The sequence below is a fragment of the Sinocyclocheilus rhinocerous genome, unplaced genomic scaffold (genome assembly GCF_001515625.1).
Source record: "Sinocyclocheilus rhinocerous isolate Xijiao unplaced genomic scaffold, SAMN03320098_v1.1 scaffold155, whole genome shotgun sequence".
NCBI classification, from domain to species: Eukaryota; Metazoa; Chordata; class Actinopteri; order Cypriniformes; family Cyprinidae; genus Sinocyclocheilus; species Sinocyclocheilus rhinocerous.
The window spans coordinates 215294-237739 of record NW_015661891.1 but is presented as its reverse complement, the minus strand read 5'-3'; the positions used below and the strand labels follow the sequence as shown (position 1 = coordinate 237739).

The 22446-nt window shown below is 34.5% G+C and overlaps 2 protein-coding genes across 2 annotated transcripts in view; both read left to right on the top strand.

Annotated features, from left to right (window-relative positions):
- Positions 1-4513, top strand: part of LOC107726821 (ATP-binding cassette sub-family D member 2-like) — a 12179-nt gene extending 7666 nt beyond the window's left edge. The window contains exons 4-7 of the mRNA XM_016536522.1: positions 1318-1505; positions 3488-3633; positions 3847-3892; positions 4297-4513. Of these exons, the coding sequence (XP_016392008.1) occupies positions 1318-1505; positions 3488-3633; positions 3847-3892; positions 4297-4513 (597 nt within the window). The remainder of the gene's footprint in view (positions 1-1317; positions 1506-3487; positions 3634-3846; positions 3893-4296) is intronic.
- Positions 4514-5750: 1237 nt separating this feature from the next.
- The window catches only part of LOC107726820 (kinesin-like protein KIF21A), a 49577-nt gene continuing 32881 nt past the window's right edge, over positions 5751-22446 (top strand). The window contains 1 exon segment of the mRNA XM_074560130.1: positions 5751-6012. Within this exon segment, the coding sequence (XP_074416231.1) occupies positions 5969-6012 (44 nt within the window). The 5' untranslated portion in view covers positions 5751-5968.

Here is a 22446-nt window from a genome sequence, read left to right as displayed (position 1 = left end):
TAATTAATGACAGAATTTCATTTTTGGGTGAACTATCCTTTTAAACTACCTTACTAACTATTAATAAGCAGCAAATTAGGAGTTTGAGGCAAAAGTCGTTGGCTTGTTAATGGATGTGACCATACTTTTATTTATTTATTTATTTTTTGTACTTTTTTTTTCATTTAATTTAGTAATTTTGTTATGTGCTTTTGTCTATTTATTAGGTTATTTTTATTTATTTATTCATTTATTTACTTATTTTTTAATATTTGTATTTAACTTTAATTGATTTTATTTAATTTTAGGATAACACTTTACAATACAGGTCCCATCAAGTATTGTTACATAACATATTTTTCTTAAATATATGCATGCATGTGTTTGTATTTATATATACATAATAAATATACACAGTATACACACATATATTATGTAAACAAAAACTTTTATTTCGGATGCGATTAATCGCGATTAATCGTTTGACAGCACTAGTATTTTGTGAAATGTTTCCAACTGCTCTTTATCATTTAATTAGAAACATCACAATATAATTTAATTGTGCTATACATAAAAACTAATGAACAGACATTCGAAGTGTATTTTAAAATGCAAAGTATTGAAAATCTAAATAAAACTCTATAAAAACTTGCACTTGTCCCATTGGGTAATGAAAAGTTCTACACGCACTTGTGGTCTTCACACCCACTTGAACACTTGGACCAAGTACAGGAAATACGTCATGTACTGTAAGTAGACACGTGTTCAAGTGCAAAGACCACAAGTGTGGGTATTTGAACGAGCACTTGTTGTCCTTTTTGATAGTTTTACTCAATTGGAAGTCAAAATAGAAGACTGAAGAAAATAACATGTCTAATTCTGAGGCTATAAGTTAAGCAATAGTTTTTAAATACAGCAGAGCACATCAAGCTAGCAAAGACAAAAACATCTCTAGATTCTCAAACCGTCCCCAAAGGAAAGCACAGTGTTTCTTGCCGAGGCTCTTGGGATGTGGTGTGTCTGCCTAAACAAAGAAAAACACTGGCTAAACACTTCCTAACTCATGCGTTGGATCAGATTAAGCATTCAGGCCAGTGCTTTGCAAAATAATTGATCTATAAACTCCTCACAATGGGTTTAGCAAAGGCTGATTAGCATTTTTGATGCTAGAATGCAGAAATTTCAGGTCACTTGTTTACATAAGTGCCCCAAATACCTGGTCACTTACTTTGGATCTGACAAACAGCAGTTGAGCAATGCTATCTGCTGTTAGGTCACTTCAGCCTCTGAAGGACTCGCTATCACTCCAATCACATACATTTGCTCTGTGTGCTTTAGGTCACCGAGTTGGCTGGCTACACGGCACGTGTGCACAACATGTTCTTGGTATTTGACCAAGTCCAGAGGGGAATATACAAACGTTCATCTGCCGTCTCGACCGCAGGGGAGATGATAAGCGGGGATGATAACCGACCTGAGATGCACATCGATGGGCCTCTGGAAATCAAAGGTCTAATGAACGTAGCGTGATTCTGCTGCTGTGTTCACCCAAAAAACCCCAAAATGAGCTCACCTTCATGTCTAAACCTGTATGACTTTATGTCTTATCTTATAATGTTACGAAAGATTTCTATTTCAGATAAATGCTGTTCTTCTGAACTTTCTATTCATCAAAGAAAAAAATCATAATAATAATAAAGGTTTTTTGAGCAGCAAATCAAAATATTAGAATGATTTCTGAAGGATTGTGCGACTGGAGTAATGATGCTAAAATTTCAGCTTTGAAATCACAGGAATAAATTGAATTTTAAAATATATTCAAATAGAAAACTGTTATTTTAAATAGTACAAATATTTCACAGTATTACCACTTTTGCTGTTTTTTGGATCAAATAAATACAGGCTTGGTGAGCAGAAGAGAATTCTTTAAATTATTTAATCTTACTGTTCAAAAACTTTTGACTGGTAGTGTATACTTAAAAATAAGGCCCAAAACCTTTAAAAATGAAGAAATAATGATTTAAGAGTTGGAAAAGTAATTTTTATTTTATATTGAAAAAAAAAAAATCTAAATTTAAGTTATGTTTATTTATTTATTTCTGTGGAGTTTTCAGGTTTTGCAAGCCCTTTACAAACATTTAAGGCATGTCAAACCCTTGTGTTTTGAGGTTTTGCAGTTAAGCAAATAAGTATTCAGATCAAATAGATCAAAAAGTTTGGAATCAAATGGTAGTTTGTAGTTAATAACAAACGTATTTTACATTAAAGGGGTCATATGATGTTGCTAAAAATAACATTATTTTGTGTATTTGGTGTAATGAAATGTGTGTATGTGGTTTAAGGTTAAAAAAACACATTATTTTCCACATACTGTACATTATTGTTTCTCCTCTATGCCCCACCTTTCTGAAACGCGTCGATTTTTACAAAGCTTTTATGAGAAGTGGTTTTATTTAAGTTTAACATAAAGGCATGTTGTGTGTCACCGCAGTTAAATCGGTGTCTATCATGATAAAACCTTAATATCAAACCTATATAATGAGTTTGCAAATTTTAGAGAAATGCTTAATAAATGCATTACACTCTAACTAAACCCATTAGATTTTAGCCGACTAGATTTACTGTAGATTTAGTCGACTAAAATCGTATGATATTTAGTCGACTAAAATTAGACTAAAACTAAAAACAATTCAGATGACTAGAATATGATTAAAACTAAATGGCATTTTAGTCAAAAGACTATGACTGAAACTAAATCAAAATTTGCTGTCAAAATTAACGCTGAATGAGAAAAGCAACAATCCTTACATAAATTGCACAGGAGACTCAACTCACAATTGATTCCAATAGGTTTTGATGTTAGCATGTTACTAAGGTAACAATGAAATACTCTACTAAGTATAAAATGTATCTAAAAAATAATTTTTATATATGCACTGAATGAAACACATTTATTAGTAATTTCACATATTAACATTAATCTTGATTTTTTTCATTGTGTCACAAAGCATTAGGTTGGCGTTCTCTGTGAAGGATACTGTATGTGTGATTTTGCTTTTGATTTTCACCAGACCCAGTTACTTTATTATGCATGTAATTTTTGCTTTCTTTGTAGCAGACTTTGTGTCAAGAGTGGACCTACGAGGCATTAAAATGCACTTAGGTAGACGGCCCACTAGGTTTCAGAACAGCTACTGTCCTCCATCTCTGTTACATATTGCAGACGTTGCACCGCCAGGATTTGACTGCTGTATCCAGAGTCAGAGACAGTGTAACTAAAGCTCTGTGAAATGCTGAGCGATAGAAACCAGTCCTCAGTAGTGAAATATTTACCGTTTCCTGCAGGTGCAAGCGCAGCCAGAAGCCCATTAATATTTTATACACAGGCTGTTGTGCTTATGTGACTATCTATCTATCTATCTATCTATCTATCTACTGTCTGTCTGTCTTCACTTCGCCTGACATAATATCAGTAAATAACAGTAAAAATGTTTTATCCTCTCTCCAGACCATACATGTCCATCGGAACGTTACGGGACCAGGTCATCTACCCCGACTCTCTAGACGACATGCATGACAAGGGTTACAGAGACAAGGACCTGGAAGTTATTCTGGACATTGTCAATCTAAACCACATTGTTACCCGGGAAGGAGGTTTGTACATGTAATTCCCATTTAGCATTACTAAAGTGTTTCACCATTTCAATCTCTTTGTGATCCTTGAAAGAATTATTGTGTGCTGTGTAATAGGATCCCAGTTTTTTGAGCCAGCTTTCCACGAATTAAAAATGCCATTTTGTCATTTATTTTGGGGAAGAAAAATAAAACTGCATTTTAGAGGTCATTCACGGCTGTGTCTGTTTACAGGGTGGGATGCTGAGCTGGACTGGAAAGATGTTCTTTCTGGAGGCGAGCTAATTAATTCTGATTGATGTATCAGTGTTTGCAGGGAAAAAAAATTCAATTAGATAGATGGCTAAATTATTCAGTAGATATGGAAAAATATCTTATACTGTATATAATATAGTACAACATGATTAAATGTTTATGTAAATATGTTTTGTTTAATTTTCTTATTGCACGAAATGAATGCATTAAATTGTCATCTCTCTCTGAAAGTATAGTAGTATGTATTTATATTAATGTAAATATTTATTGAAGAAACATTAATTAGTAGGGAATTGTAGTGATTGAATTTGCATAAAGGAACATTTTACCAGTTACTACAGCAAAAAATGCATGGAATGCATTATACACACATACACTATTAGATTTCATCAAATGATGTAACTTCACACTCTTCTCACCCATCCGCAGGAAATACCACACACACCTGCTGCAGTTTGACGGGGAGGGCGGCTGGCGGTTCGAGCAGCTGGATACGGCCACACGGCTCTCACTGACGGAGGAAAAGCAACGCTTGGAGTCTCAGCTCGCAGGCATCCCTAAGATGCAGCTCAGACTGAATGAACTGTGTAAGATCTTGGGCGAAGATTCGGTTCTAAAGACGGTGGAGAACAAGGATGAGGACTGAAAGAAGCCTGGAGATGCTTGATGTTCAGGAACACTTTTGGTACTTTTAATATTTTAGCAATGATTTTAACATTTGATGTGTATACATGACAATTTGATACTGAAATTGGAGTTTAATAGGAATTGTAGAAACAGTTCCCTTTTGCTTTATTTTTTGTTTTTATAGTTTAGTTTTGTTTTCTTAGTTTGCTTTTCGTTTTTGTTCATTTGTTTTACTTATTTGTTTGTTATATTTTTGTTTTGCTGTTTCGTTTTATTTTGTTTGTTTGTTTGTTTTTGTTCTTTTGTTTTGCTTTTTGTCATGTTTTTTTGTTTGTTTGTTTTGCTTGTGATTTTCTTATTTTGGTTATATGTTTTCAGCACTTTATTGAACCTATTGCCCAGAAATTTAGCTGTATAAATTATGTCTCGAATTATGTAGTTTTCCTTTCCCTGATTAACTCTTTCAGCTAGTTATTATTTAGGTAGTGTACTTCAAAGGATGTATTGCTCATTTCTTATTGATATTTTAACCTAAACAACTGTCCTCCATATCCGGAAACAAAAACATAGCATCCTGTGGTAACAACAATAGTGAACAAACTTTTTTTTTTTCATGTAGGTCATTTACAAAACAAGCTTTTACACAATCAAACTTTGAAGAACATAGAAAGAGAAAATGAGACGAGACTATCTATAGGTCATTGTGTGAGTCAGCTGGAGAGCTCTGGGTTTAAGACAGCAGGTTTCTGGTTTTCTGAACAAATACAATATGCTGGATACACACAGTGAGGGCACAGGGCACAGCAGGTGGTTCTGTTGTGTCCACACTGAGCTGACAAACAGACAGAGAATGTGGGATTCTGGGTCACCGGACTAAGCAAGAAACATGTTCGTCATCATGTTTTAGATTTGTTTCTCAGTTCTACTGTTTCATGTCAAGTCGTATTATTAGGTTGTTTCAAAATGTATTGCACATACGTTGTCCTTTCATTCAGACTGATATACTGTGAAGTTTGTCTGACAGCTGTGATGTGTTTATCTTTAATACATTTTTAAACTTTTTCATTCAAATACTGAATTTCATTTGTTTTTATTTTTGTTTATTATTATTTTGTTTGAAACCCTACTTGGTTAGAATATTTAATTGACTAGTTAGCTAGTCGGCGTGGTCTGATGCGCACGATGAAGGCGTGGCATGGTGACGTCATCCTCCGGAGAGCGTCATCTTCAGGGCACTGAGGGCAGATGATTGTGTGTGTGAGCGCAGCTAGACATGTAACGCGCGGCGCCGAACACGAGATGTTTTATTTCATATTTGCATTATTTTCCTGTCAAACGAGCACCCGTTTGGATCATTTGAGCTTTATAATGGCAGAATAGACGCCGGGAGGGACGCTCTATTTGTTTCTGCTTCTTAAGCCGATAAAGAAAAGGAAATTCAGCTATATCTATCTCTTGTGTCCTGACCGGGAACATGTCTTCGGGACAAGATGAAAGCTCAGTGCGCGTGGCTGTCAGGTATAAGAATATACATTTTTATATTTCATGTAGTATATTGGAGAGCCTATAAAGTCTCACTGATGCTCCGTATGGGCCCGCCTCTTATGTACCTGCTACAATGTCACACCATCATCAGGGCTTTATGTTCTGCACGAGCTCATTGTGTTTACGTAAACGCAAAGTGTTTAATAAATATAAGATTAGATGCATGCGCGGCATTATTTTTTTTTTACCCTATTTACCTTATTTTTAATCCTAAGTCAGGCTGTAGGGCCTTATTGTGTTGATAAACGTATCTGATGTATAATTAAAGTGTTAGTTAATTAGCTACTGTTTTACAGTAACATAAGATTAAATGGGTTATCGATTACATAGATTTTAGATAAGGATTTTCTTTTATTTCTCCATCTGTTCATGTCTGACTTCTATTGATTAAGAAGTGGTCAAAACTGTTACTGTATGTGTCATGTTACGGTATGGCTGTAAGGCCTTATTGTGTTTATATTGTACTTGTAATGGTTAATAGATATGCAAATATAAGACTATATAATGTCTTTTTACCTTACTCTTCTGATTATTAAACAGGCCCAGATCATTATATGCATACTTTATTATAGGATTGAGGTTGTCATTTCTCTTTTGCTTTATGACCTTGTTGTGTTTATAATCATGAACTCGATGTTTGATATGAAAATATATAATTATATGCTCACATATAGCTTTTCCTTCATTTTTTATATATTAAGTTCTATTGATCAAAGTAACAATAGGTTACTATAACTTAAATTACAGTAAGTTTGTGGGTCCTGTTGTGATTATAATTAATATGCATGTTTTGTTGATATGTATATCTGAGATTTTATCTGAATATATTATTCTACTGATGTCTCTTGAGCTGAAGTGGGGCTACATCTCAAAATTTCATACTGTAATCAAGGGTTAGGTCACATTTTTTTTGTTGAACTTATTTGCTTGAGCCTTTGATTGTATGTTAAAGGGATAGTTCACTCAAAAATTATGTTGTGTACTCATCCATATGTAATTTCAGAACATTCGTTTCTTCTGTGAAACACAAAAGAAGATATTTTCTGTGAAGTTTTTGTATAGTGAAAGTCTAACGTCCTGTAGTTTGGACCCCATTGACTTCCATTGTATGGACAAAAATAGTTGACTCATTAATCAAAATATATTGTTTGTGTTTCACGAGCAGTGTTATTAGTATCATTCAATTCAATTGAAATTTTTTATTTTTTTTTAAGATTTATTTTTGGCGTTTTATGCCTTTTATTTAGATAGGACAGTAGGTCGACAGGAAGCGAAGTGGGTGAGAGAGAGAGAGAGGGGGGTGGGACCGGGAAAGGTCCACGAGCCGGGACTCGAACTCGGGACGCCCGAAGCGCAAAGGCGCTACATGTCGGCGCGCTGCCCACGAGGCCATTGGCGCCGACCAATTGAAAATTTGTAATAGTTTTAGTGACCAATAACAACACTGGTTCCACCAAAGAAAAAAAATCATACAGGTGTGGAACAACATGGTGAGCAAATGAGGACGGAATGGGCGAACTATCCCTTTAAGTAGTCTGTGCAGTTAAAGTCTATGTGGGATAATATCTTCTTCATTAAACGCATCCTTTTGTGACCAAATTGAAAGGACACACAGAATGCTTCTTTTTTGTGGTTGTAAAAAGCCTCTGTTGAAAAACAAAGGCCGTCTATACGCTCATGTTACATTGTCCTGATAGGCCTCAGGAGCTCTGGTTACTGGAGCTGACAGACTTTGACCTGCAGCTCAGTTTGCACAACATTTGGACTTAGGCCTAATGTCATTCACTCCACCTCTCTTTATTCTTCTGTCAGATTTCTATGAAGGCATCGTGTTTGCGTATGAAAGCCTGTCAGAGAGAGAACTTTAAATGTTCTAAAACAGGTGCAGGATCCATTGTGAACACATGGAAATGGTTTACTTACTACCTGGACAATCTTGAGAATTGATTTTTTGGCTTTTATTGATGACAGAGGAAGGGAGTGTATATATTGTTTACAGAAAATGTGAATGGTTCTGTGTTTTAAAATAGTCACGGGTCTGATCTTGAATGTTTTTGCTATAGGTAGGCATTTGAACAATCCAGTACAGATGACATGAGTGTGTTAATCTGTCAGACTGAGTTTAAGTAAGCAGGTCACACTTACAACCATTGACATTTTGGACATTTACCATGGCCACGTATCTTGGCCGATGAATTGCAAGCATGTAGACCCGTTGTTTGTGGGCCGTAGAGTTTTCTTTAGATGTCTGCAACATTAAACTGAGTTTGTTGTTATTCAAATAGCTACTGTTGATATAAACGTCAATATTTTTTCTATCTTTAACTAACATTCTCCTATCTTAGGACCAGATTTACTAAACAGGGCAAATTAGCGTTAGAGCGCAATTCCATAAAAGTGCCGATGGTAGTGGAAAATTCTGCCGGTGATTTACTAACAATGCGCACATTAAAAGAACACAGATGCAGCCAGATAATTTCCACAATGACCAGCGCAATTTACCGCCTGCTTTAAGACATGCTATTTTGGCCGGTTAAATAATGGCGCAAATACCAGTAATTTGACGAGCGCAAACGTTAGTGAATCAAGTTGTGTGCTTCATTGCAACTCCTACAAATGCATATTCAATAAGGTCAGGCACAAAAATAACTGTGTCCATGCCTTTTTAGTGCTAATTCCTCACTGTGCGTCTTTCGTAAATCCTGTCAGTACTATTTTAACACCAAAAGATGGTTTTGCGCTGGCGCGAGCAGATTGTAAAGCTGTCCCTAATTTAGCTTTGTAGTAGCAGTTTAGGTAATGCTATAGTTTAGCTAATATTTAGTAGTTTAATTTAGATAATTTAGTAGAAGCTGTTTCAATAACGTCATCATTTAACTTTAGTGTTACTAGCTAAAGTAATTTAGTTCATTAATTAACTAATTGTTAATTTAAGTTAGTTAATTTAGTTAATTGTACTAGCTTGCTCTATTCTATCTGTTTTCTTTTTATTTATTATATGATTTAAAAAAAGAACTTGCTACGTGTACTGCATTAAGCTAACTGAGACTTGTTGTAGCACTTGCATATCATTGCTCTTCTGTTGATTTTGATTGCTTCTATTGTCCTCATTTGTAAGTCGCTTTGGATAAAAGCGTCTGTTAAATGTCTAAATGTAAATATAATGTAAATGTAGTGTCAGTAATTTAGCTAATATGGTAGAAGCAGCTATAGCTAATGCTATAGTTTAGCTAATGGAAACATTTTAGATAATAGAATAGTTTAGCTAATGCTTATGCTTTATTTAACTGGAAATAGTTATAAAATAATGTTATAGTTTAGTTAATGTTTAGTAGTTTAGTAGAAGCAGGTTTGCTAATGCAATATGCGAGATACTATGGCGCCCCCTGTGGCAAAACTGAGATTGCAACACATACAGCTTTATGAATTATACTTGACACGTTTCAGTACACAACATGTGAAATCGAACTGCCATAATTAGGAGCGTGCATGTGTAGAGTATGTTCAGGCCGCATTGACATAAGCCACATTTCCAGTTTTTTACAGTATATCTCACTCACCGCAAAAAGCCTAAAGGTTCAGCCTGCAGATATCACAGTGTTTGTTCAAGCTTGTACTAGCTATATATCTCAGAATTGCTTTGTGGAATGTCTTTAGACTGTGTATCAGTGGCTTTTCTCTCCACGGGGAATAACATCAGTGTTTTAGTGGCTGGCTTAGCATCATAAAGACAGTAGCAATCTTTATGTCTTTTTCAAATAAAGTAACGGTCAAAGGCCTTGAGATTTCAACTTTTAATCTTCAACATTAATGGAAGACAATCCATCATTCTTCTTCGTTTGTGAGTCCAAAGTCATGGCAACTGTTTAATTATCATTACGTCAATGACAGTATCTCTTGTTTGTAAAACCACGTCTGATGAGGCCCAAAGCCATGTGTTTTTCCTGGCTGGTAACCTTAGTAATTTTTAGTTTATCCAAGCTGCGGTTAGTTGTTGATATAGTACCAGTCTCTACCTGTTACACTGTTGCTTTCTGAAGCACTTCATTTATCTTGTGTTCAAGAGACTCTTGGATTCATTCATCTATTGTTGTCCTAATTTGAAATTTAATAGATTTCTGATGCACAGATGCTGCTCATTGGGAACATCTTTAATAAGTCACAGCTTGTTTATATTGCATTTTGGGTTGACAGACATTCAAACTACAACCTATCAAGGGCCATTTATGCTTGCACGATTATGACAAAAATCATAATTGTCGATTATTCCCTTGAAATTGTAATTGCGATTATTAATTACGATTACCACAATTTACATTGAATGATGTTTATACCATTGTTTAATGCAACTGCATGCCGTATTTTTATTTGAAAATAAACAAGCTGAAAACACTCTAACTTTTAGTGCTTTTCTATAGTATTAAGCCTCAAATGCCAACTATACATCGGATTGGTTTCTTCTTTAAATTATAAAAAAAGTAAAAATATGAATGGTATTTAGTGTTATACTAAACTAAAATGAAAACAATGGAAAAACCCTTAAGATAACATGTAGAAAGAAAAAAACGCATCTTAAGCACGCAGAATAACATAAGTGGACTTTGAACGATTAATTGCCACTTTGAACGTAATTGCGGCATCCATAATTGTAATTGCGATTAGAAATTCGATTAATTGTGCAGCCCTACTAGAAATGAAAAAAATAAATTTTAATACAGTTTTTCTCCTCTAACTAAAGTAACAAACATAAAATATGCAAAAAGTAAGACTATGTTTTGTTGTGAAAAATAGAGTAAAAGTAGGGGCTACTTTTGTTCCATTATTCCAAATGAATAGATTATGACCCACAAATAAATGTATAGAGATACACAAAAATTCAACAAATTCACAAATAAATATAATGAGATCAACAACAGGCGTTGAGTGTACGGAGAAGAGCAGCAAAAAGTCAGTTTCAGTTGACAAACAAATGATCTGTGCATGCGATTTACTTTGACTGAACATATTTCTACATGATGTGTGATTTTTCCCACAGTGTTTAAGAAAAACACCCTTTCTCCCTACAATAACTGTGCTTACACTTAATAATCAAACATATACATATTTTTAGAAGCTGCTTTCAAAATCCACCTGGCTCAAAAATCTGCAGTAGCACATGCATTTAAATCAGAATGGTGTTTTATGGCATCGTCACACCAGTGACTGGCTGACATCAACCCAGTTTTCTTTCACTACTCTGCCCACTGGCCCTCAGAACAGTGAAGCGAAGGGTGGCTAATGCTTCTTTCCCTGACAGAATGATCCAGAGAATGAATGTGATGTTCTAGGACTGAACTGAGTGGATCTGTAGAACACTCCTTAGTGCCTATAGGGCCCCAGCAACAACAGAAGGTGTCCCATGAACTTATATAATCAATATTACTGAGCTGTATCAGAAAACCGTGGACTTAAGTTTCAGTATGACCTTCCAAAGAGTCAGAGTTTTTTTTGTCAATGTGATACACAATACATTTGCTTTTCCCAGAACTAAAATGACAACACCTCTATAACCTTACAGAACATCTGATCAAATTTCTGCACAGCATCTTTAGCATCATTTCACATATTTAGCACCTGCATAATTCCCTAGGTTAATATGCATAATTTGGGAACTGTAGCCTTTCTGTAACACGGTTTTTTGTAATTAGGTGAGTATTTCCATTAACGAGGAATTACGCTGATGACCTAGAACGAAAATATTTCAGCATGTGATGACAAAAGGCTGCTATGTCTTCTTAAACCACCTACGCATGAATTGACAAAGCTCTTAGAATTGAAATTATTTTGGCCACTTTTAGCATTGTTAAAATTCAGGCTGCTCAAAACTAGACAAATGCATTTCCTTATATTTGCAACCACTATTGTCCTTATATGACTTAAAGGCTGAGCAAAACGTCCACAGCTAGATGGCGACTTGAATAAACAACAGAAATTATTAAGGTGGCCAAGTTACACCTCCATATAAATGTCATTCTTTAACGTTTTATTCCTCTTCCCGCCTACCATTTAAGAGCTAAAAATAGGCTCAGGCCCAAAAGACGGAAGCGAAGTCTCTCTCTCTCTCTATCATAGTGCAGACACCCGTCTAAGTACCCTGGTCAGTTAAATGTAGACGTAGCCTGAGGACTAAAGCTGTTCCATTAAAAACTGTTCCACACAACACAAATTCAAGAGTACAAGGACTTTGCACATGGCATATGTGATAACTTGGTGTATGCATTCTGATAACAGGCTGGTTGCATTGCACAAGCAGAGAAATACTAATAGACATATTTAAATGTAAAAAAGAGTAACTTTGTACAGTGAAAATTAAAATTCCACTGTGAATTATAGAATAAATACTCTCTCCATAAAAGACTCTTTTGTGACTTCTCTTTGCGTCTCTATCTCTCTCTCCATACTGTGTAATTATACTGCATAGTTGAGCATTAGCAGGCTGTTTGCTTGGCTGGTGCTACAGCAGTTGAAAAGGTGTTTATTCCCCATAGTAGCACTTGGTGCCAAAACTGATCTCATAAGCTTATTCTAATGCTTGAGCGTCAAGTCCAGATTTGCACAACTCTACATAGGCCCTAAATTGACTAGAAGAAATGTCAAACATATTAAGAAAGAGCTACAGATTTACTAGTGCTTGAATTCTTAGGCAATCATTACTGAACTAAAAGTCAAAGGACCGTGGTTCAGATATTGATTTAGTTGTTTTTTTTCTGGCAAGCGTAATAATGTTATCCTTAATACAGATCGTATTTGTTTTCGTATTGTTTTCAAAAGATTAATAATTTAGTTATTTTAAAATTTTTACAATGAATCTCTATATATGTTGGTTTATACTACAAAATAAAATACTGTAACCGATGCAATACCATGCATACTCTGAAACAGGAATGTACTCATTTATTTGCATACAAATGATCAGATATGCAGAGTGCTGTAGTTTGTGAGCTGTAATTATGCTGCTTAGAAAAAACATGCAACCGCATATAATGCTCATGGCTATGATGATGACATCTTAATAAGGAAGATGAACCACTTTCAATACATGAGAACAGTGATGAAAAAAGCATTTTAATCTATGTGGTTGCACAAAATTGATTCTGATAGGCTTATATGTTATTACACACACATAGTTCTTAAGTTATGTCAGTTCAGTTATGAAATTAGTCATTCTAACTAATCATTCTTAGCATTTAATCTGAGAATACAAATGAACTTTTGTGGCTAAACTCAGCTAATTGGATTTTAGAGACAATCAGATTTTTATCACATTCAATATACTTCAATTCATTTTAGCACAGAGAACAAATGGGAAATAAGAACTACATGCAAAATCAATATGTGATAGCAGAATTAAACTACATACTTACAATTTAATTGCCATGTACTGACAACAATATAAGTTTGATTGTGAACATGTAGAAAGAAAAAAACCCATCTTAAGCACGCAGAATAACATAATATGGACTTTGAACGATTAATTGCCGCTTTGAACGATTACGTAATTGTGGCATCCATACTTGTAATCGCGATTAGAAATTCGACTAATTGTGCAGCCCTAGTTTAATCCATATCTATAAGTTAAATATAAATGTAAAATATGAATATATATATATATATATATATGTAGTCAGTGCACTTTCCACTTGACACATTAGTCTTGGGTTTTGCAATTGACATACTAAAATGTGTGGAACAGATGAGCTTTCTCCTTTATGATGCTGCTTTAGTGCCACATTGAAAAAAGAGAATAAACTTTTTATGAAAATGAAGTTGTATTGTTACATGAATAAAGCCAGAAAAATTAGGAGACTGAAGTAATTTTATACTGTCAAAAAGTACTTAGAAATGAAACAACATTATGAGAAAAGGTATGATTAACACTATAGGAATAGGATTTCATTTCATACTGGAATTCTACACATTTATTCTACAGTTTATTCTCAAATTATTTAAGATTATATCTCATTATAGTACAAGTTTATGACTTTGACTTCATACTCAATAAAGACCTATAATGACATTATTCTCAAAGCATTACAATTTTAAACGTGGCACTAAACACTTCGTTGATACAGCTGAAAGCATTTGACAGCATGTTTCTTAGGGCTTTACATGTGTAGGTTTGAGCAGTTCTCTTGTGGCCTGTAAGATTCCACCACTGGTATATTCAATACCACCGGTCACAGCATTAATATTTTAAGCCCCTGGTCTTAACAACGAGGTGCTTTGTGGAATTACCCTCTGAGTCTGTTGAATTGGTCTGAGGTTTATGTTGCAGATGAATGTATCTCTGTTTGCTTATGGCATGCATGTAGTTTATTACTTATTTGACCTCTTTTCTTATTATTTTTAGGCTGAAAGGCAAGTGTGGCAAACATCTGTTATTGAGCAACTGAATCCAAACCTCAGATTTCCACCCTTTACTTTGGTTAAAATTTCACCATAGTCATAAGATGCAAAGCAGCCAGTTTGGCTGCCTTCTGCACAAGGTCGTAAGTGGGTCAATAAGCAGTAAAGCAGTTTTGTTCAAATATTAAGTATTTGAAAATGTATCTCATGATGTCATGTGGTAATTCATGATATTCACAATATTAATACTACAGTCAGAAAAAAATGAATAATTAAGATTTTTAAAAATGTTTTTGAAAGAAGTCTCTTATGTGTAGGCTGCATTTATTTGTTTACAAATACAGTAAAAACAGTCATATGATGAAATATTGTACAATTTATGAGAACTGTTTTTTTTTTTGTTTTTTTGTTTTAAATTGTAATTTATTCCTGTGATGGCAAAGCTGAATTTTCACCAGCCATTACTCCAGTTTTCAGTGTCATATGATCCTTCAGAAAACATTCTAATATGCTGATTTGGTGCTCAATTATTATCAATGTTATTGGTACCCAATTATTAATAACTCTTCTTGTTATTGTCAAATATTGAAAACAGTGTTGTCGTTTAATATTTTTGCCTTTTTTGGTTTAATCTTAAATACCCCAAACTTTTCAATGACATGATAATGGCAGTTCTGTTACACCAAATACACAAAATAATGATCTTTAAAATAGCATCATATGACCCCTTTAATATAATAAGAAATCAGCATATCTTAATAAGGATCATGTGACACTGAAGACTGGAGTAATGATGCTGGAGTAAACGATGCTGGAGTAACGATGCTGGAGTAAAGATTCAGCTTTGCTATCACAGGAATAAAATACATTTTTAAAATATATTATAATAAAAAAACTGTTATTTTCAAATGTAATAATATTTCACACTGTTTTTAACTGTATTTTTGATCAAATAAATGCAGCCTTGATGAGCTTAACAGATTTCTTTCAACAATAATAAAAAAATCATAATTATTCCAAACGTATATGAAAGATACATAAAATGCTATTTCAATATGCACCATGTCTTTAACCATTGCATCCTTGTGAGTATCCTGACTGGCATGATGTTTCCAAATTTTCAGAAAAAAATGGGTGGACTAGATTAAATCAAGAGCTCCACCTTCTGTTGCAACCCAAATGGATTTTTTTTTAGGTCTTCTCATGATTATTTATGAGCCAGCTGAATAGAACCAACCCTAGAAACCATCTGTCATGTGAATTGATGAGTTAACAGACTCACATGCACACTGGGTTGGGTGGTTGTGTATGCAAATATGATGGCATTAGTACAGATGCTTTAATGTTTACTTAAGCATGGGAGGCATCTGTGCACATGTAAAATGCCTTGTTGAACAGTGAGACACAACAATTTCCACCACAGCTATTCTGAAAAGCCAAAGATATGTATAGTATAACGTTGTCCTGTCACTTGGTCTCTTATTTGGCTCTTTTTTCCATCCCTTTGTTTCCCACATATAATTTATCTAGTTTAAATAGAAAAGTACTTTTATCTAGGCCCTACTTCATAGAGATATCTTGAGTTAGATAGCTTGTGTTCTGCTTTTGAAATAGCAAATGTGCTGATTATGGACACAGTTTATAAAAATACTTTATTAGGAACTCCATTCAGTTTTTTTCCCCACCACCAATATAATTGTAAAAACAACTAAACAGATTCATTTTCTAAGGAAAATGTCAAGACTTAAACTATAAATGGCTTAGTTGATGGGCTATCAAGTATTTTAGCATTCAAAAACAGCACACTTTTCCTTTAAATATCTCCGTTCCAAAAGCAACTGATTCTTTCCATGTATAATTGTTGATGTTTTGTGCCGATGAGCTCGTGGGAGCAGATGTGGGTGGATGTTTTGGGTCAGTTGTTGTCATCTATTTTGCTCCTGCTTGACCCTTAGGGCGGCAGTCAACCAGCATCACAGTCACCTGTGGCCTTCCTGTCCATAACCTTACATGTGTGCAGTGAGACCTCTGAGCAGACAGTCAGCCAGAATGGACATTTCCTTTATGTTCAAGTCAAGCCTTAATTTGCATTTTCCAGAGTGATCGAGCGCAGCTGATGCTGTAAAAATACTCCCCCATTTTTAAAATACACAAGAGACACGCTCATCCTGACAGGATGTTAAAAAGGTGTCAGAGTTTGAAACAATTTAAGCTTTATGTACAGCATCTGTTACATGCAGAAGATTACCACAGAAAATAATTTTGATTCATTCAGTGTTTTGTAAAAAGCTATGCAAAGCATTTACATTAGAAGATAATTAGTGCTTTCAATTGATTAATCGCGATTAATCGCATCCAAAATAAAAGTTTTTGCTTGCATAATATGTGTGTGTGCTTATATGTAATATAAATTATATGAATATAAATATATACATATAAATACATGTAAATATTTTCAAAATATATACTACTATATGTGTGTGTATTCATACATACATAATAAATATGCACAGTACACACACATATTATGTAAACAAAAACTTTTATTTTGGATGCGATTAATCGCGATTAATCATTTGACAGCACTAAAGACAATAAACATAAAAGCCTGATTTGTTTGGTTTTATTTTCTAGCAGTGCACATTAAACTTAAAAATAAAAAACAAAGAAAACAAGCTTGTTTGTGCCTGTTTATTAGGTAATTTAAATGAAATCCTCAGTAAAACAGTATAGAAGCCCTGAAATTCAAAACTAATCTGTGCAAAGCCAACACTTTAATCAGGCTTTTAATCAGGACAATACAACACAGATAAAGTGATAGTTTTGTTGACTGTTCAAGGATGGCAAACGGAAAATGAAGGCGGGGAAATCCTCACATCCCATTTCTGTCTCCTATGCACTCGCCGTGGTCACTCATTTACCCAGGAATATTCTGTTCCTGCTTGGGTTGCACAACCTTAGATGGCCTTTCATTGAATATGAACTATCCAGACTTACAGAAAAAGACGATTTCCATGAACAGGATGTTTTTTTTTTACAGCAGTTCCGTGTAGGGTTCGGTGATCATGTTTCTTTTCTGAAATGTTTGAATAGTCAATGCATACACATATGCAAAGGTAATCGTGTAGTCTCACGTTGCAAGAATTTTGACTATCAGCAGGTCTGGGCTGCTGTGCAGTTTCATACTCTATGCAAATATACAAAAGCAGACTTACTGTAAATGCTTAGCCAATGCATTGCAAGCCCAATGGAGTTACCTTCAAATGTCTATGCCATTAAACTGGTGTTATTATTCAGTTAGGTAGCTATAAACACACAGTAATGTCTGTTATAGCGCCCTCTGTGGTAATCGTAAAAATGAAACATTCTTTCTTTGCTATATAAATTCTGGGGTGCATTGTTAGTCAGCTATTGTTGCAAGTTCCGTTGTTACCAACAATGTGAAGTTCGACGATTTGTTCAGTGGTTCCCGAGACCATAGTTCCAACAAACGTTCGCAAACAGCATCGTATATTTCTGTCGTTGGAACTACAGCTCTCGACCTTTGGGTGGAAATATAGTTTCTTTTTAGGGAATGTAGTTTGAATGATGATTGTGTAACAAAGTTTAGTAAGAAACTAAAGTCTGTTTCGAGAAACTGTCATGACTAGCTAGTTAATTACTCCTGCAATGTATTTAACTCGTAGTTAAGCAGTTACATTGTTGAACAGAAAACACATCCTTGGACTAAAAATATTAACCGACCAACTACAGTGAGGTAATCTTACTGCAATTTCAGATGAACATACAAATTGTACGAATTAATATGAATTAGCTAACAATTCACCAAAATGTAAAATAGTTACAAAGTGCCTTAATATTGTGAGGTTCTTTTACTAGTTTTTAATTAAAACCACTTGGTCTACCAGCCTTGACACACGACACATGACACACATTGTGGGCAAACAGGATAAAACCTTTGCAGCTTGACTTTTAGCTGTCAATTTTAGACACTTTTTATCATTATTGTGTGTCATATATCACGCAGATCTGTGGGTGTGCCGTTATGAGGCTGTTTATCAAAGCCATACAGGTTGGATAGATGAAAGTTATTACCTTAATTATTATAATAACTACAACTGTCATTAAGTGTCATTATAGTTTTAAAATGTGGGTGTTATAGATATCGCAAACATGTGATCTGTTAGCTGATTTACTGTATTACTTAATACTAGTATAATCAAAAGAATCCAAACCGATCAGTATGTTTATTAGTCAGACTATCCAGAATCAATACAAAGTGGTTAATCCGTGTTCTTGTGTGTTGACACTAGGGCTGGGCGATTTGGCAAAAAAAAATTTATCTCGATTTTTCCAGAATGTTAGACCGATTCTCGATTTTTTTTACGATTTTTAACTTGAAAATGTAACTACAACATGATTCAAGTAACTTTTTCTTTATTAACCCTCTAGTTAAAGAAAATTCTATTCCAAGTGCAGCACACATGAAGTTGTCAACATGACGTAAATGGTAAACAAATCACTTGTTAAATATCTTTGCAGAAAAGATGCATAAACTACAACTACATATTGTACAAACTTGTCTTATACATATTATGTGTTCAGAAATAATACGAGGAAAATGCTTTTAAAAAATTTCAAAAGTCAAGGTAATTCAAATTCAAAATGACTGAAGGTACAACACCAGTAGACTATTATTAACTATAAATGTTCTTTAAAAACAACAGCAGCTTTCAGCCTGTCACCATGATGCAAACATGAAATATCAGACATACAGTAGTAGTTCTTTACAGGTTATTTATTCGATTGCGCTGCTTTTCCGTTGTTTTTTCTGTGTAAACATGGATGTGTTTGACTGTTGCGCTCGCGTCTCTTGCATGAAACGGCTTTCTAAAAACACTGCGCTCAAGTTAAAAGAAGTTCACTCCCATCTTCTTGCATGTTTTACCTATTCCACTGCCCGCGTCGCATCTTTGTCAACACAAAAGCGCATTCTGTGTGAATGGCGCTTAGCGCTATATTTATGGTCCTTCACAGAGCGCGTCACACGTCAGCGGTTAATCACGTGCGCCGACATACATGCGGTTGGATCGTTCTTTTCTCTTTACTGTTATCACCGGCATATTGTCAAAATTCTAATATTTGGTCATATTTCTATTCAAAATCGCAATTCCTCGATTTCTAAAAAATAAAATCGTGGCAAAACATTAAATTCGAATTAATCGATAAAATCGGGAAAACTGCCCAGCCCTAGTTGACACTATGGAACACGTTTTTACTATTTTACAGTAAACAAACACTGAAAATAAGAAAATGTATTATTAATGAATGAATGAATTAATTAATTAATAATTTTCGTTTCAATCTGAGACAGACCAAGACTTTAATTTTGGTTTTAAGTTTAGGCACCAATTCATGATGACGAAAAACAGTGATCTCATATCGAATTATGGTAGCATCTGTTCTCATCTCAAAAATTATCAATAAATCAGCTGTTAATGAGACTAGGAAATAAAATGTACTCATAATAGCACTCTAATAGGGTCATGTTTTTCTAGGGCAGGATGCATCAGCACTTACCCATCTGTCTCCATCTGCTTTATTGGAATTTTTTTAATGTTTTTATTCTGCTTAGTTTACTGTTGGAAATCATTGTGAGCTCATCTGAGATATTTTAGAGGTCAAATGATCCCGTAGCAGACAAAATGGACCCCTGTGCTTCTGGCTGACTAGATAACTGTTGGACCTGTAGAATATGGTCCAATCCACTTAAGCTACTGATCTTTTCCCTGGGAAAGAGGAGGCCGTGGAGATATCTTTGTCACTGTAATCGCAGTAATGAGGCCTGTGGGTTGAGGTTAATGCGTTCAGTCAGAAGTTGAGCTTCATTTTATGCCTTGTGAACAATATGTGGCCCACCTCATGCATAACATTAGATAATGCTAATTATTCAGCTTTCCTGAGAAAATCCATTGAAAGTCCATTTCACCAAAATGTAAAGCTTCAAGAAGTTGTCAAATATGTCATTAAAAGTATTCCATATGAATCAAGTGGTCTGGAGAGTCACAATTGTTTTATTTAACGAAAAGATCAACTGATCAAATATGGTAAAAGGAAGCTTAAATGTGCTTCCCATTTGTGTTTAAAAGATGAAAAGAAGGAAAGTCATATGAGTTTTGATTAATTATTCTTTTAGTGCTTTTGAGGAAAAAAAATTATGTGGGAAGTCCTAATTTAATTCTTATTGACTGGACCAAATGATCATTTCAGGTGTCAACAGAGATTAATTGATTACTACGTATATATTGAGAATAACAGTTCTAGTACTGCGTGATTATGCTTTTAAACAGCAGATTAATTAGCAATTTAGACTCATTATTGGCAGTTATCTTCTCTATTTTTGCTCTTAAAAAACAAAAGCAGAATCAGTGCTTGCATGTCTCAGAGCAACACACAGTAGTGATGTTTCATTCCTGTATTTTTTTAACAAATTGTTTGAGTGACTAATTCAATGACTCTCTTATGAAGGAAGTCACTTCATTCAGTGTTTTTGAACTAATTGGTTCAATGTATGATTCACTCATTCTTAAAGACATAATGGTAGCAATGTAACTGTTGCATAATAAAATAAAATCAGAAATCTAATACATTTCTTTCAAAAAAAAGTGTTTGCAGAGACTGTTTAGTGACTTTTCACAGACTTTTTATTTAGAGGTGGCATTTAATTCAACAGTGTGTCTTCTTAACTACATTATGTTAAATAATAGTATATTAAACAATAGTATATATAAAAAATAAGTAAAATACACAAACAAAAATTATTCATTCATTCATTATATACTATATTATACTGTATATAATATTATATATTATAACGTGAATTCTAGGTGCAAGGTGCAATAGTATGAGCAAATACATTTGTCAGATGACTGACTAGAGTGTTTTGTGGAAGCTGTTGAAATGGGAAATGTATTTCAGTCTCATAAATGTCTCACAATATCTTTTACAGTATGTATAATTACACATGCAGAGGCGTAGTATGGGCTCACATTGACATCATTTGTGGTTAGGGGGTTCTTGGAGTGCATTTGGCTTTACAAGACCAATTTATATATCCTCAAGTCTTTAAAGATTTATAGTGGTCAGAGGTTGTCATTGTAATATGGCTTATTTTTGAGTTATGTGTTCATGTATCCCCTCTAAGCAGCATAGAATGCGCTGGCACACATGAGTAGCTCTGAAATTGAGGAACAAATTTAACCCTTGAGTGACTGTATTTAGTATTTGAAAGGGTTTGGAGACACTAGAGATGTCACTCTGGAAAAGACTGGACAAGAGTGTTTGACTAGCATTACTGTCCTAAAAGTGACTTCACAACTGAAAGAGTGAATAGAAGCTTGCTGCTGGAAAATCATGTTACGAACAGAGGTTAAAAACAGAGTAGCACTGTTTAAATTGTTAGGACACTGATTCAGTAACAGTTTGTATGCACAGAATTGTACATTAAATCTGCATACAAGTGTTTTCACGAACAAATCGTGAACTTTTGTGCAACAAAGGTAAATAAAAAGCAACGGTAAATAACATCACCGAAGAGCTTTCAGCTTTACTGGATACTAACATTTCTCTCAGACACTAATGCATTGAGTCCTGGCGTCTCTTGAATGAGCAATCTTGCCAGGGTCAACTCTTTGTATTGCATATAAAGTACTGTACTACAGTTTTTCTGAAAACCTTCATTCAGTATTCAACTAAATTTAGTTTTCACTTTTATATAAAAAAAAGTGTATTATACGGTAGTAAATCGTCTTAGAGATTCTTTATGCATGAACACCATAGTGGACTTTGTATAGAGCACAAATTATTATTTATGCCATCCGCTAATGTAACTACGATTGATTGTTTGTGTGTATTGATGGACTGTGGCTACTGAATTGTACGGTGGACCAGTAGTGCACAACACAACGAAATCGCCACAACACAACGGAAACAAGCCGCAGCACAACAAAATCTCCACAACAC